Here is a 17,469-nt window from a genome sequence, read left to right on the forward strand (position 1 = left end):
ATCATACCAATAATAGCTCTCCTTGCTCACATGGGCGGGTATATGTTGAGAAAAACCTTTGTGGAGACAAGTTTCAGAATAATCGCACTCATTATGTCGTAGGTCAAACATGTTAAATTTCACCGCCGAAAAAATCAGGTAAACTTTTTCTTTTTGCTTCAATGAATTTGGTTGCGTTCCTAGTTGGAAATCTAATAATCGAAAGAGTAATCGCCTCAACTCTTTTATGATAAACATGGCAGATCCGGTGTTTCAAAGATGCTAGTTTAATTTTTTAGCTTAAAGTTTAGTTGGCTCCGCTATAGTCGAATGTGTCATCGGTCTGATTGTGTCGACATCACAAACTATTCAAAACTGGTGAGGCGGCAAATTTGAGAGCGATCTCGCTCAAAATTAGAGAACTTATGGGCCAACATTGGCCTGCCGGGCTTCATAGAACCCTCTTGTCTGAGTTTCAGATGGCCAAGGTTCACCTTCTACACACGGATTTTGGAGGATTAAAGATTTATCTTCAATTTGCACAACTTGGATAAGGGAGATTTTGAAAAGTAGAAGTCCTGCCCTTAGCACATGAAAATGCAAAAGAACTCGAAGAGCGATTTTCTAAAAACCCCAACTACCTGCCTGAGTTGTAGGTAGTGACAACTGGCAAAACCTAAACAGATGTAAGGTTTTTATGTTGTTAAACGGTTTCCCTCGATGAGAGCTTTACTTGATGTATCCTCGTTTTACTTGAAGTATCCACGGTTGAATCTTCGAGAGGCTAAATGCCCATAAATGGGTGTGTTCTTAAAATCGTAATGCTTCAACTGCGGGGGCAAAAAAAAAAAAAAATATATATATATATATATATATGACATGCTCGCTAAAATTTTAGCATGTAATAGTCTGCCAGAATTTGGGCGCAAATAACAATTTCAGGCAGTAGCATTCTTAAGCTAGGTTTTAAAACATGATAAAATGAAACATTAGCACAAACAATAACTTGCGAAGCCTATGTTTCTTAATTTCGCCCTGACAAGTACGCTTCGGCGCTAATCGCTATTGCAAGTAAATGTTCCTAATAAACCATCCAAGAGATGAATAATGATTTATTCATCACTTGGATGGTTTATGTGGACCCAACACATTCACAGTTCCCAGTTGGCTTGTTAGCTCAGTTGGTAAAGCGCTGCACCAGTATCGCAGAGGTCATGGGTTCAAATCCCGCACTGGTCTCAATTTTTTTCCGGTCCTATTTTCAACTACTCGTTTCAGTAGTGTTCTTAGCTGCGAGGATCTCTTAAATTCGTTTCTTCACCACAATGCAAGTATATGAATTTCATATACTTGCTATATACAACTTTATTTTAGTGAACCCTTCTATTTTTTTACATTTTTAATTGAGTATTTTCCTGGCCTTTTTTTAAAACATTAATATAAACTTAATAGGTGTTTAAAGTGATGCAACGTTGTCAAACATACCGGATTTACTTTTTTCATAATTGTTCGCTCACGTAGCTGAAATCAGTGACCTACGTGACGATTTCATAAGTAAATCGTGCAATATCATGAAATTGATAATGATAAATAACATCTCAGCTAGATCTGCAGCTATAAATCTGTTAATTCGAGACAAAAAAGGTACAAAAACAACCAATAAAGTCAAGTTTATGACCAAAATTGGGAAAATTAACTTCAATGGTCAAGTACCTCAGAGGGGTATAATCAAGCATCTTTTGCAGAAGCCAAATTTGTCTTTGCCCACATAGTGCTATGATAGGCAGTTCCTGTGATCATATGTTTGTCGACTTCCAATGTTGCCCATTGGAGATATTTGGAATTAAAAATACCAATTTTTTTTTCTTATTTCGAGTAGTTGCGTGACATGGTCAATCATTAACTGATCTAAATCAGCAAAAATAAAAACCAAATTGCTTCAACTTTGGAGACTCGTTTCCTTAAGGTTCAAACAACTATTGGGCAAAATAGGATTAAGATCTATCACATTTTGTTAGAGTGAGAGATATTTGTCGGAAGTGCATTTTTTGAGCTAATTTTAGCCTTTTACCCCAGGGATTAGCCAGAAGCCCAAACTACTCAAGATTATTGAATAACTTAATGAACTTAATGAAATGGGAAAGTTTCACAGAAATCGATGAGATGGCATGTGTCACGCCTGCCCAGTCCTTTGTTGGACAGACTCTTAACTACTTGAGCTGTACTGAAAAAAAAACCCTCAGGAAAGGTGATAAAAAGTTAAGCTTTGAACCCATGACCTTTGCGATATCAGTGAAAATTATTTAGCAACTGAGCTAATAAGCCAATTGGCAGCTTTGTTGACTCGTAATAAACCCTTGAAGTGAAGACTGAATGAGAGTGATTTTAATGAATATCATAAATTTGAACTGCACATAAAGAAATAAATTTCGCTTAAACAAGATGAATCAATCTACAAGAACAGTGCAGGCAGATAACAGGTAAACAAAGGCTAAGCTAAGACAGGTGGCATTTAGAGTCCAACGCTAACTACAGTTATGATGTTACAAACTCTGATTAAGGCTGGCTAAATGACAACAGGTTATGTTAAATGAACGATTTACAGAAGTTAGATTAAAATACCTTCACATTTCTATGTTGACTTTTTCACTTTTATCAGCGACAGCAAAATAAACCAACGAACTACAAATCCTATCGTTACAAGAGATATCCTTTTGCGATAGCTTAGGCAACTTACAGAAAATCGGCTAGCATAGGCAGCCTATTTTCATTTAACAAGTCGTAAAGTAATCCTACACTTATGATGAGCTTCTGGCTGACGTAAGCCAGGGCAGCGTCAGCAGGGTTCTTAGTACGTCCATTAAGAAAACGAATTTCTCCTGGGGTCAAACCCAATTGCTCAGCAATCATCATCCACACATCCGAACCTAAGTAACAAAAACAAATAAACATAAAGAGAACAACAACAACAATATCAACATTGAAAAACAAAACAAAAGGAAACAAAACAAAAATTTAAGTAATTACACATCAAAGCGAAATTGGCCTCGCATGAAAATATCACGATACTTGCTTATGCACTAGCTCAACCTTACAAGAGTACACATTGTAGGATATAAAGTGCCAATGGGGATACGCAAAATTTAGATGTAAAATTTTAATGCAGCTAAAAGTACAATTTTCATGTATATAACTACGGCGTGTGGTAAGCTGTTTTGAGTTTGATCGCGTCATAGTGTCTGTTAACTTTTAAATTTTACGTCTGCTTTGTCTTAACTTTATGTGAAATTTTTGCTGTCTTTCCCTGATTGAAGCAGTTACGTCTAGATCACGGGCTTGCAGCCATCCTCAAAAGTTTTGATCGTTGCTTATGAGTCAAGTTTTATTTTTTTGCTTTCTTAAGCAAGAGGGTATAAACTAATTACAATCTCTTCATCTTAAGCTAATTCTCTTTGAATAGATCAACATGTCCTTATACATCTTTTTTTAGCACCAAAGAGCAGTATTTCTTCAAACTCTCCTTAAATGCTAAGGACACGGAAAAAAGACTGCAAACACTCGCCCGAGAATGTTCGATTGCTCGTCACCACTTACTCAGAAAAATGAAACGCAACTTGAAATATTAACGAAATTTCAAAGAAATATATTAGATAGACAGATTCTGCATACATATCACCATTTACCTGACAATTTTGATGTTAGTTCTCTGGTTGTTTGCAAAGGGATACGGTTAACAGGCAAATCGTCAGGTAATCGAGGACCTAAAAAAGCAAGGCGCGATCATGAGTGTCTATACTAATGTAAAGTTTCAACAAATTAGCATGCGGGATCTGGAATCCGCTGTGAATGTTAGAGAATTGAACCAATCAACAATAATTAAGACTTTCGACAGTGTCTCAGTTTCCTTTTTTTTTATTCTGCTCGCAGACGAGCATCTCATTTTTTATCTTGGAATTCCTGTGAGATTTCAAAAAGCATTCTAACCACGTGCTTAGAATCAAACTAAGGACGCCGACATTTTGAAAAAACAATTCAGTAACCTGGCCGCAAAAGCAAATCTTAAAGCGCGGTTACGAATTGCCGCTGCGTTAGCCATTGCAAGAAAAGTTATTCTTTGAGTCATGCAAGAATTGATTTTAACTTCAACTTAACTTGCTCAGATAATTCGCTGGGAGATGGGGCAAGGTGTTTGGGACTTTAGCATGGCGGTGTTCTTAGTCGAGTTTTAAGTCTTGATGAAGAGTTATCCTTAAGTCACCAAAACGTTCCACGATAAGTAACTTAAGGAGTAATGTTGGTTGTTGTTTTCAGCCATAAAGAGCTTTTGAGGTTCGATGACATTGTTTTATTTGTGGACGGTGTTATTTAGGAATTGCTCCTTTGTAATGAATTATCTTTCAAGGTACATAAACCAAATAAACAAATTGATTAAAATATTGATTTCATAAAAAAAAGTTTATAGTGTATTCAGTTCTTGTCAGTGAAACGGTTACCCTTTATGAATTTTCATAACGAAGTAGATTTCTTAACTTCATATATGCTTTTTAATGGCGGATAAAGAAAGTTTACGTATTAAAAGCCTAACTCTCCTTTAGACTTTGAAAACTAGGTTCTCTTGCTCAACTCAAACCTTAAAACAAAAAATTAGAGGCCACCGTACTCGTTTGTGGGTAAATAACAGACTTTTCTGGCCAGCTCCTCGGATCTATTGAAAATTTTTCTATGTCTTAGTGTGAACGTCTAATCACGTTTTAAAATACGCAAGGTGAGGTTGCGCAATGTACCAAGAAGTAACACTGATTTTCATTATGATGGGTATCACAAAAGGTCCAGTTAATGGTTATTTCTATTCTTTGATCGAAAATTTTGAAGAAATTTAGTGAAGAGCATACCATGATTACAGCGAGTGGGTGACTCCTTGTGCTCTTACTCGTCTTGTGATTAATGTTCCCCAAAATTACTGATCTACAAAGCACTATGAATTTATCATCACCAAATAATCATATTTGAAGGCTGCTAGTTTATGGAAAACAAAGAAGAAATAACTTTTTTGCCAAATTGAGACTAACCTGTTGTTCCTGGTGGTGCATTTTTTCTTAAATGATCGAACACATCAATCCTGTTAAAATATTTTGCTGTTCTTGCCAGGAGACGGATCAACTTCTTACCCTCTTCGTTTGGGTGTTCAAACATATCTTGATTTATCTGAAGAATGGTTTCCACTTTTTGTAAAACACCTTCGGCACTGAGTTCCGGTGAAAAAAAGTATTCTTTAACCTCACCGAAAAGTGATGCTATTTGATTGTCTAGAAAAGAGAATGAGTGAAAAAAATTTAACCTACTGTACTTTTGAGGAGAGTAAAGTTATCGTTTGACTAGAGTCTAATTTGCAGAGAAAGAGGTGTCATGAACACGCCAGCGCTTATTATGAGGTTTCCAATGGTGTTTGCCATACCTTAAAGCCATTTTCAAGTTTAAATCAATCGGAGGCACAAGAGAGTGACTGAACGACGATTAAAAGAGGACACGGCAAATTAGCTTTGTGAGAAGTTACAAATTTTGAAAAAGTTTCGGCTCAGCGAAATGCTCTGGTAAATCGCCCAATCAAATTTATGATTGATTTATTTATTTTCCAGCCATAAAATTTATCCCAATAAAGAACACTACAAGTGTTTATTATTTTTCTATAGAACTGACCTGCAACAGGAATCTCATTTCCTGATTCTCTCCAGTTATGAATCTTTTCTCTGCTTTTTTCCAATTCTTGCTTTGCTTTTTTGACACTGACTCTCAAGACAGCTATGGATAAAATATTGTTAAAATTCCATTTGAAAAAAGAAATCTTATCTGCAGGTTTATTAACATACCTCATTGCGTTCCAAGTGACATTTGAGACTGATACTTTGTTCTCGAACCCCTTTGTAACCATCAGGTCCATCAGCTATCAGATAGTAAAACAAAATTGCGACTGAAACTACCCAATTACACACCAATTTGTATCAGCTCGCAAAGGTGTTGGTTCGAGTGTTCATCTAAATATTTGGTCTTTCGTTTTGTCCAAACCGATTGTAATCATGATACATTATTCCAATACCAACTTTACGAAATAGCAGTATTACTTAATCATATTTTTAATCCTAACCATTACAATTTCCTCGAATGCGGTCGGTGCATTAACTGCTTTATCTTTCACTACTTATTCCGTATGGCTGTAATTGGATTGTGTAATCGGACAGCTGGCTGAAATCGGACACCAGTCATCGAATAGGACAAGCAGCAAATCATATTAAGTCCACTCAGGTTGATCCATCAGTTACAGAATTGATTACAATAGCCTCAGCAACAGCCACGTACCCTACAAAACTTGGCAATTTCTAAAAGCGCAGGAATTTTTTACTTAAGACAATGTCTTTTAAAAATGTTTTCTGAAATAGATGTTTTTTTTTTTGGAAATTGCAACGGTCGTGATTAATTGGTGACAGGACTTCGTTTCGTCCAGTTCGGTCGGTAATCACACTCGTGATTTACAAATCTTACTCCCGCCTTGCAGTCGTCCGATTTTGTAATCACGATTATGATCGAAGACCGAATTCGACGAAATGAAGTCCGGTCACCTATATTACTTAATCAAATAGTCAAAAACGTGTAAAAGACCTTCAGATTGAGTTGTTATTTTAAGTTCTGACAAAATGCTGTCCAAATTTCCAACGGCATCTGTTATCCATTCTTCGACGTGGTCAAACTTTTCTTTTCTGCTCCCTGTGGATCAAAATATTCCCACTTAATGACGCTGTTTGAAGACAGAGTGTGAATATATGACAAGGGGTCCCGAGGAGCACTTTAGGGGGAGTTAATATTTGGCTGTGCCAGCGGGATTTATTGGTCCCAAGTGTGAAATTCACTCCTCAACGCTGACTCCTTTATTAGTTTATTCAATGCCCATAATGCTTAATTACCTGGTTATTATGGTTAAACTTACGATCACTGATAATTAAGCGATTATTTTGATGTTACATGTACCTTGATTTAAGTGATTGTAAGTGTATTTATTTGAGTCAGACAAAGAGGGGATTATAATACTAGGCACTCAGGCCAGGCTGAAAAAGTGGTGAGTTACGTAGATAATCTAGGGAGGAATGCATATTAAAGCGTTAACACAAACTCTAAACCTGTCGATATTGGAGAATTTCCTAAATTTGTATTATAAAAAAGAATTTTGCGCCAATTTTTGCAAGCTTCTTTCGATCGAATCAACTTGTCATTCACAACATGAAAACGTTTTACTGGAGTTTTCGAAACTTTAAGGAGGATTACTTCCCTAAAGATATTTTTCAAATAATCATCGAAAAAACTTTACATTTTCTGATTAGAAGCGGTATTTATTCTAGAGCGGTTTCCAATCAAGTGAATAAGATATTTCTCCCTAAAACAACGTGTATTTACAAAGACCGAATTTTTTCCCACTGCCAAGAGGTTGTCTAACATATCTGGGAAACGAGTGCAAGAATTCCTGTCAGTTGGCCCCCTCGAAAGTAACGTTCAATAGGTAACTTTTATAAATCGAGACCGAAGTTCACATCAGAGACAGCCGTCAACAGGCTCGTTGGTAAAAGAATAGCTCTCTTGTACCTTCAAGGGTATAAAAAAGATGGAAGTTTCCTACCGTACGTACTTTAAGAAACCTTAATTCATGTTAAGATTCCATTCCTTGATAAGAAATATGTCATAACGTCAAATAAACCTCGCTGGAATTAAAGTTCTCCTAAATCGTATGTGAAGAGTGATAACGTCAAAAGTCGTGTAAAAATGTCACATTTCCAGGGAAATGACTTGTAAATGAGCGTTGCCCGGATATGTCGCCCGATGATATATCTCTCGAGGTTGAGAGAGTGTTGTTGAGTAAATTGTGAAATTGAGGGAAGTCTCATATAAAGGAACGCATGTAAAATGGCAAATCAACCAAATCAACAATCAGGAACATATTCATGGAGGGGAAGCGCCTCTTTCGATGAATATATATCTAGTGTCTCATGTACCAGCCGTATCAGCGACACCAGCTTTTAAACGTAAAAACAAAGAAAAAGAAAAACGTTTTACGTAGTTTCTGCCACACACCCATGCATACGAGATCTAATATTACCTTCAGCGCCTTCTTCGGATCCGCATTCAGTGGGAGCAGGACTCCAAGTACCTACTCCACTATCAAATGTGCGCGTAATTGTGCTGTGAGTCTCTTGATGATTTCCCAAGAATTCTTCAACTCGGTATTTTGCCGCAAATGACATTAACTTCTTAACTTGAGGAAAATCCTTTCCATCCTCTGAAACCAGTCCTCCCATTCTCGAGAGGTCTGATTCCGAACTTGCTCGATCTTTTAATCCTCTTTGTTCTCTGCCGCTCCTCTCTGAAAGTGTGTTTTAAGGAAATGACTCATTGAGCTGTTGCCCCCCAATAGCATTTAGGCAAAGAGCAACTAGTGGAATTCTTAAGTGGACGTTCATTTCGCCTATGAATGAGTTAACCCATTGAGAAAATGATGGTGCTTTGTTTTTCATTTCAGCGCACTCTACACTGAGATCGGTGCTTCAAATTGACTTCAAATTGCAATTGATTGCTCTGTGAAATCTCAGAACCTTAGCAAGAGTTTTAATTTCGAAAGTCCCTATAACAATAAAAGAAACATGGTTTCTGGAGCAACTTTCTCCCTTAAATACAACAAGCGAAATAACTCTCTGATTTATTTCACGTGAGAAATTATAATTGTAAAACTTTTTAAGTCCATATACCTTCTGTTCCTAATCTTATAAAATCACATATGGCATTTCTGTATTCTTCCTCGTCGATGTGCACAGTCAACGTCACCTCACCACCTGCCAGCTGCTTTATTTCCTCAGTAACAAGAAACTCCTGCATTTCTTTCTGTAGAGTTTCGGTCTGGTATCTTTGCCACAGTGCCTCGAGAGCGGATATATTTTCTGCTTGAAGTGTAAATCGGATCGATCCTTCACTTATTGCACGCAAGCAGTTTCCAAGTGGAAGAACAGCTTCTTTGAAAGCATTGACAAATTCTTCCATACCGGGACTTCTGCGAAGGACCATCCACGTAGTGACGACCACAGCACCTCCAGCAGCATTGCGAAAAGTACAGTGAGGTGTGACAACTACAAAAAGTGTAGAAATCATAGGGTTTACATTAGCCATTTGTGGAGTCGACCGAAAAAGCGGAGCTAAGCAAGGTAACAAACGTTGAGGGAGAGTTGGCTAAGGAGAGCAGTCCTTCACAGACTCCTATCGTAATTCGCTTTCCCGCTTCTTTGCTTATCTCCATCAACTGAGAGTCTAACAAAGACTACATTTGAGTGAATTGCTATTTCAGAAAGGTATTCGTTACTGAGAGAGACGACAAGGAAACTTATGGATAAAGAGACGTGGATGGACTATAAACATAAGGTATTCTTTTCCGATCACAGAAAAGAAAATGCAAAAGAGTTTTCCAAGGACAGCACTTAAACAAATATATTTCAGATTCAACAATTTTTATATTTATTCAGTAGATATGAAGCAAATTTTTTTTTGTTGGTTCTCATCGTTGCTTTCGAGTAAGGGTGACAATATTAGTTTTGAGTATGCAATCAACTCAAAGACTCTACGTATCAAGAAATGGGCCATTGTTGTGGGTTAAATTCGACTTCACAAGTTCAAACAAAAGCCTTTTGTTGTTTGTTGCGCTAAGGAAATTGTGCCGAGACTCGACGAAGATGAATTTCAAATCGTCGCAAAATTTTCGGCGTGTCAAATTAGCGGCACTTGGGGAGAGGGGTTGGGAAAGTTGCTCATGAGAGTGCTGTTCACCCAAGGGAGAAAATGCCCTTCACTATGCTTGGTCTCTCAGTATATTTTTTTCATCAGCGAACCGGTTGATTATAAATTTATTAACACGATAAGGATGCTTTGTTGTTAACAACATTCACGAACTATACTCGGCAAGAGGACGAGAGGAAAAAAAGCAACAATTCACTATTGTTATTTACCCCAGACAAGATACCTGGAAATGCTGAATTCTTTATACTGTACTTTGGAACAGTTGATAATAGCGCGCAGCACAACGCCGCAAAACGATGAAGCTTTTATCGATGGTTTCACTTGGTCAAGAGTTTTGTTTCTCTTTTCAAAGAAGCGCTAGTCTTAAGCGCTAGTCTTAACGTGAGCCTCTTAAAAGCACTGTGTCAGCAGGTTTTACTGTTCCAGGTCTTAGGTTCCACATAATTTGGCTCTAATTCTCAGCAAGATTAATTAACACTGCCTTACCTCCCATTAATCTTCCGCCAATGTTTATTCCACCAGAAAGAACAGACGCGGCCTGAGCTGGAATGTGAAATAAATCAATCTTTGGATTAATAAATATATAATAGTTTGATCAGGTAGAGAAATATTGAACATTGATCTGTGAAATACTTCTCTTCGCAGACTTTTCATTGCCTGGCTTAGATTTACGGTTAGCAGGGCCATTTTATCACTGGTATATTAACCTTCAACCCCTGAGGGTAACTAGTATCTAATTTCCAACCAAGGTGTCACCACCGAATCAAACATTTGGCCCACAACTTAAGAAATTAACTGCAAACGTGATAAGCTCTAGATTTTAAACCTCACATATTGCATCTCTTAGAGATCTGTTTCAAGAAATGAAAGGAACTAAAAGGTAGTTTTTCGATAACTTTAAAGTAGCTGTTAATAAATAGCACGTTGCGTCGTGGATGACCAGGTTGCTAAGGTGTTTTGAAAATAGAAGCGTTCACAGACGACTTTTTAATGTAACTGAAGACAAATTTCAAGCACTTATTGATTCGTTGGAGTCTCATCCCGCGGTAACTAACAAATTGCAGGGAGGATGTAAACACCACGTACTATGTGAAGCAAACTTCTCCTTTAAACCCTAAGTTTTGAAAATAACACAGAGGAGGCCCTGGGAACGAAGTTATTGTTTATACGCCCGCCATAGTGTCTCAACATTTCTTACCAGCACTCTATCGATGCCTTCAAGAAGGTGCAAATAAACAGCTGTACCCTCATCAATAAAATCACAATAAACTACATAGATGTATTTTGCAAATTTTGGCACTCTGTCAACTTAAAAAGGAAGAATTCGGTTAGAAATTGTTCCTTACCTCGCGCTCTTCGTATGTTGTCTTCCCTCTCTTCCCTTTCCCGCTCGGCATCTCTTTCCTGTTTTCTCTTCTTCTCAAACTCCTCTAGAAGTCGGCACAAATCTGGTTTTTCCATCTCGTTTGTTAAGGTTTTCAGGAGATTGAGGTCTTCTATTCCCAAATTGTTCTGTTGTTCTAGAACTGTGAACAATGCATTGACATCTACGATATCTTCGCTTTCTCGAGCTATCAGATTTTGTCTTCTGCAGATTGAAATGAATCGTTGCAGTTCATTGGGCTCGTCGAGTGCGCGACTTATCTTCTCCAGTAACTGTTTGTAGTCCTTTCTCTTAATTTCAAATCGCTCTACTCTGCGAAGAAGATCCCGCTTTCCTATCTCCTTGAGTAGTTCTTTCATTACATTTAGACGATCGATTCCAATAATATTCTTCTCCTCCAGTATAGTAAGTAACGACTCAATGTTTGAGACACCTCCTTCCAAATCATCAGGAAGGAAAGCTCTGAGGATAAATATCAACTTCCTGCGTTGAGTTTGCCAATCTATTTCCTCGCAAAACTGATACAGAAGACCTCGGTATTCGACAACAGACATATCTGTAAGCAGGGTGGAACGAGACTACTTAAGAGAAATTCAGTAATCATCAAGACAAAGTCGCGTTTTGCTCGTCAACATAGCTCGATCGACTTCTCTTGTTGCTTCCAAGGTTATGCATGGTGGTTATGCTAATTGATTCAATATTTACAAAATCCTTAATGAATTTAGCCACGACGGGGCGTCTAAAATTTAATCTGATACGGTAGAGTACGGTATTCGACAACAAACCAAGTTGTTGGTAGGATGGAAAGAAATTACTACGGCGAAAAGAAACGATCGGTAAGGATCAAGTTGCGATTTTCTCCTCAAAATAGCAACCAGTTTTCTTATTGCTTTTAAGGTGGTTTATTAAAACGAACCAAATGCCGTCAATCCAGTGATTTTCCATCACTTGCGGCGGTCGTCTTCGTCTTTGTCACAACCATATCTATTAAGAACCCCCATCACCTTCTGAACACCCCCCTTAACGCGAAGGCCTTCAATTGTTTTTAAATAAGCGCCACAATTCTGTAGAAGTGCGTTTTTATGGGAGTGATTAGTCTCTTGTTCACCTTTCTTTGCTTCTAATCAAGGAGATAGATGCGTTCATTTCCCCTTTTTTTTACGATTTTTCACTTACGCTGTTTCTAAAATCCATCGATATACCGATACTTTGCAAGCTTACATCTTCGACATTTTTCAAAATAAATTTCAAAGTTAATCTTAGGGCTTATTTCAAGACGCTTTTTCTCAGCAGTTTTGATGGATTTCTGCTTAACTGATCCATCATGTGATTTGGGAACACTGTGGATGTCCCTTCTCCAGCCTTTTGAATGCCCTTTCTTTCGTATTTGAAAGATGTCATTAATTGGGTTTAGCCGTTAAACCGTTTACCGTTCAACCGTCAAAAGGGTCCACCAGATAGAGTTTCCTCTCTCAATCTGGCCGTAGCCTGAAACAAAATGCCAAGATTCCTGTACGGAGGGCAGGAATACAGCAAAAGAAAGGCGCATAAAGCCGTCATTTTTTCTTCGCGTTTCATGATCATATTACTTAAGTGAGCTCGAGTAAGCCTACTTCTCGTGAAAAGATAGTCTAAAAATAAACAGTTCTGTGAAAATGCCATGACATAAGGTCAGTACGGGAGCTCCTGTGCACAGTAATAAAAATCAAACACAGCTCAAGAACTTAAGAAGTAGGGAGAAAGACTCGACTACGACTCGTGTTCTCCTTACACTTCTTTCGTTCTCTAGCCGCTTCCTGCATGCTTTACAACAAAACAGAGCACAGTCAAGGCTTCTCTATTTGTTAAATATAAGAATCAATAATCGGCTAAAACGACGGAAAAAATGGCCGTCTTTGTTGATTTACTCTTCATGAACGGAAATAGATGATAAGAAGCTGCCTTTATTTGCGAGCAACCCTTTAAAGCGAATTTTACGTACGTTGGCGCACTCAAGATGAAAACATTTGTTAAATCACTACAAAAACAAACAATGGGCCTAATTTTCAATAGACAAAATCCCCAGTTATTGAATTGGTCCTTACCGATCGACAGAAGAAATCTTTCAGGTACACGGCCCAAAATCGGCTTGTCGCAAATCTTCCTTCTTCTTTCTTTGTTTTACTCGCACTAATCTTAACTTGGAAGTCTGGAAATTTGGAAATCTGATAATCTGGAAATATGCAAATGATTCTTTGCTTTACTCTCATTTATCTTAACTTGGAAGTCTGGAAATTTGGAAATCTGATAATCTGGAAATATGCAAATGATTCTTTGCTTTACTCTCATTTATCTTAACTTGGAAGTCTGGAAATTTGGAAATCTGATAATCTGGAAATATGCAAATGATTCTTTGCTTTACTCTCATTTATCTTAACTTGGAAGTCTGGAAATTTGGAAATCTGATAATCTGGAAATATGCAAATGATTCTTTGTTTTACTCTCATTTATCTTAACTTGGAAGTCTGGAAATTTGGAAATCTGATAATCTGGAAATATGCAAATGATTCTTTGCTTTACTCTCATTTATCTTAACTTGGAAGTCTGGAAATTTGGAAATCTGATAATCTGGAAATATGCAAATGATTCTTTGCTTTACTCACATTTATCTTAACTTGGAAGTCTGGAAGCTGAAGCAGTACGAATTGTAAGAACACATTTATTTATAGCGGTATTTTGCCTCTCGAAGATTCGACCGAGGTTGTTTCAAGAGCTTGTTACAAAATTTCTGTCCAAAGTAAAGCTCTCATCGAGGAAAACTGTTTGATAACATAAAAACCTTACATCTATGTAGGTTTTGCCTTTTGCCATCACCTATAACTCAGCTGCAACAAAATTGGAATAGTTCTTGTGAAACTTCGAAATCTTATCTGAGACATCGCAAACCTTGTTAAAATATTTTCAAAGGCCGGAACAGATTCTTTTCAAAGCGAAAATATATTAACCATCAAGGAAGACATAAAATTGAGTTATCCAACATAAAGTCTGTGACAATATTTAGGAACATCACTGATAAACCCTAACAAATGATGAAAATTTACAAACTTGTATACGGCTCCGGAAAGAGCTCCGGAAAGAGCTCCTATATCTGACATTTTTGTTATGGCCGATAGGGCTAACTGGTGCATCCAGAGGTTTAAAATTCGCGGCAAACGTGGAAAATCTACAAGTGCTGGTGTTTCCATGATGGGCATTGTTTAGTTTGACAGGTGTATTTTTATTCCTGTCTGGATTCGAGGCAATGGCTTGCTCGCTCGAAACGTTTTTGAGTACATCTACGAATGACAATTTTCAAACTCAAAGGATAGTGGTTCCTGTTGACCAATGTTTTAAAAGCAAAACGGATTCTGTCAGAGTAAAGATTACTCTTCCCTTGGCAGGTGGTTGAGGTTTTCAGAATATCGCTCTTCGAACTTTGTGCGTTTTCAAGTGCGAAGGGACAGGCCTTTTTATTCTCAAATCTCCTTAATCATTTATGCGAAGTGAAGGTAAATCTTTAATCTTTCAAAACCCGTGTGTAGAAGTTGAACTTCTGATTCATCGGAGTATCGTGTAAACCATAAATTTTAACCAGACGTTGTGGCCGGGCAATTTAAAGTAAAAGGACAATTAGTTATCGGACCTTTATAATATCAGTCTACATTGTGAATTTCAGATCAGGCCAATAACATGAATGAACAAATTCAATATCTCGAAACACTTTTTCGACTTTGTGGCACAAATCTGCCGCGGACCGGGGTCAGTGCTGCAAACAAAGAATCTTTTAAATCGGAGCTCTAGATGAAATTTCGAATCAATGTCGATCTTGACAGCAGAGAGATTCATCCACCCTCAATCTGCTCGGGGAGCAAGCGATTTCTATATAGAGTTCGCGGAAGTACACTAAAAAATAATTCCAGGAAATCACGGATCTTACACATAAAAGTGGTTGTTAAAAACATAAAAACAAAGAGGTATTTGTTCACTGGGCTCTCACATCTTCAGGTATCGTATCCGGGAAATGTGCGATAAGAGCGGCATAAAGATGAAATAAAGAAATCACATTCGTAGAAAGCCTTGCCGAAGTGTCTCTATTGACAGAATTCCGGAAACAAAGGTTGTGGTTTAACTACACGAACTGATGAGAGTGAAATTTTCGTCTACAACCACGAGGGACTTGACTGTAATTGCGAGACTCTTTTAAAAACACCGCATGTGCTTTCACATTTTGCAATGATGGACCAGTACAAAATTTCTATACATAGTGTTCAAATCAAAGAGTAAGTGTAAAGGATATATTATTGCTGACTAAAAGCTATAGGACCGAATTTGTAGTGCCCTGAGACCTAGATTCTCCCGCGAATCGATCAATAGCGCGCAAAATACCTTGTATGATTCTCTTGCATTAAATTCGATCATGTGTATTCGTCTTAAAATAGAATGTGACTACTTGCTTTTATTTTATCCCACTCATGTCTTTATTGGCGTTTATTTTCCAGGTATCATCATTTCAAGATCAAAGTTCCACGTGGAACACCGCATGTTCTTCAAAGTGAAGACGACAACACGTATGACTGCATGCACTGGCTTGTCTTCTTCTACGAGAAATGGAACGCATTCTAGAGGCTCTACGAGAAGTCCAGATTTTCAGCAAATCGCAGAGAAAGACATACACTTCAGAAGATGTCAAAGGGCAGCAGATCGGCAGGGTTCAGCACTTCCTAAACATACCGCTTCATGGTTTGCTCCGATGTGGCGAAATAACCAGGATTGAAGGGTAAGTTACTGTTTTCTTGGTGTACTGTTACTTTTTTGTAAAGGCGTGATGGACTGAAATTGATACATGCCTATTTAAAAATCGGATAGAAGCAAGATATTGTCTTTCCTCGATTCATACTGGAGAGAAATGAAGTTATCCCGATTCCGCGATCTCACACCTCTCTTGTCCTTGTTTTCATCAGTGCGCGTTATTTGGTTCAACCTTATTTAATTGGTTTTCTTGTAACCCGAAATAAGGAAATCAACGGAGAACCGACAGAAACATCGAGACCAAGCTCTACCCAGAAGTTCTCCAGATACAAACAGGCTGGCGGAGGAGCTTTTATTCCTGCGACGCTCTTGGTGGAAGGACTACAGCGTTACAAAGAATTTGTGCTGGAAAGAAACCGCTGTACTCTTCCAGAATGCGAGAATGTCGAGGACATGCATTTTGAATATTTGAAATAAATGAATACTTTGAATGGTATCTTACGTCCAGTCTTAATCAGCTAATTTTGTTTCGGCTTACTACCGCATTACAACATGGCCGCCACTAAAAAAAACCAAGTTCTTCTTGCTTCCAGTACCTCTCGGCCAAATTTGCTTTGTTTTGGTTTTGATCTCACCCAATCACAAAGCCCGAAACCGATATCCAGAAATGGTTATGGCCCGAACTGCTGAAAGTTTGGAGATTCTATTGGAATGTTGAATCAATCAGTCACGTGTGACCAGTAACTTGGTCACCAACTTCGAGGTGGCGTTGATGAAGAAACCCTGGCAATGTTCAGTGCTTAGCCGTACCCTACGTGTAGCCGTAACCTCCCCTTTACCCCCACCCCCCCCCCACCTTGGGGGGGGGGGGAAGGTACAGCTACCCGTAGGCTACCTAGGGATCCCTGCGTTATTTCATTTTTATTTCAGGTTTGTCATGCATTCGTCTCGATAACATTTGCGTTAAGGTGCTATTCGAGATCAGTGGAGGCGCATAATTGCCGCTCAGATCGAAGAGAAACCTGAACCCAAATTGGTCAAAGAGGAAAAACCGAAAACCGCATCGGATATCAAATCCGAAAACCCGTTAATATTTTTCGCGAAAACCGACAACCAAATGCTAAATGCCTACATGGTTTCAAAATATGTTTATTTTCAACCTTTTTGTCGTTGGTGTCCTGAAAATTTTGTCGAGAATTGAAGCTGCCAGATCTGTCAAATGATCTTTCACCGATTTGTCAGTGTAATGATAAAGCATATCACTTTTCTTTTTTTCGGTCAGATATGTCCATGAACTAGCACTTGGTAATTTCTGGTTGGAGTACACACTCTTGCATCTCTTTGCTTTAAACATATCACGGCTCGTTTATATGTGAACATAATAATACTCATCAAAGATATTACTCGTCTAACTGTTGTGAAAGAAGTTTAGAGAGTCGATGAAACATCGTAAAGTTCTTTGATTATTACGGATTTTTTTCCAGTTTCTTCAAAATGGCGTTGTTACATGGCACTCT

The 17,469-nt window shown here is 38.0% G+C and overlaps 1 protein-coding gene across 1 annotated transcript; it reads right to left on the bottom strand.

Annotated features, from left to right (window-relative positions):
* Nucleotides 1-2,712: 2,712 nt before the first annotated feature.
* LOC131799014 (uncharacterized) lies at nucleotides 2,713-11,739 on the bottom strand. Its single transcript, XM_066168870.1, has 9 exons — nucleotides 11,148-11,739; nucleotides 10,288-10,344; nucleotides 8,766-9,140; nucleotides 8,120-8,383; nucleotides 6,634-6,738; nucleotides 5,677-5,778; nucleotides 5,049-5,285; nucleotides 3,663-3,740; nucleotides 2,713-2,906 (listed from the first exon to the last, which is right to left on the bottom strand). The coding sequence occupies exons 1-9, from the start codon at nucleotides 11,737-11,739 to the stop codon at nucleotides 2,713-2,715; spliced, it is 2,004 nt and encodes a 667-aa protein (XP_066024967.1).
* Between the last annotated feature and the right edge of the window lie 5,730 nt (nucleotides 11,740-17,469).

This window comes from Pocillopora verrucosa, chromosome 6, assembly GCF_036669915.1.
Source record: "Pocillopora verrucosa isolate sample1 chromosome 6, ASM3666991v2, whole genome shotgun sequence".
Lineage (NCBI taxonomy): Eukaryota > Metazoa > Cnidaria > Anthozoa > Scleractinia > Pocilloporidae > Pocillopora > Pocillopora verrucosa.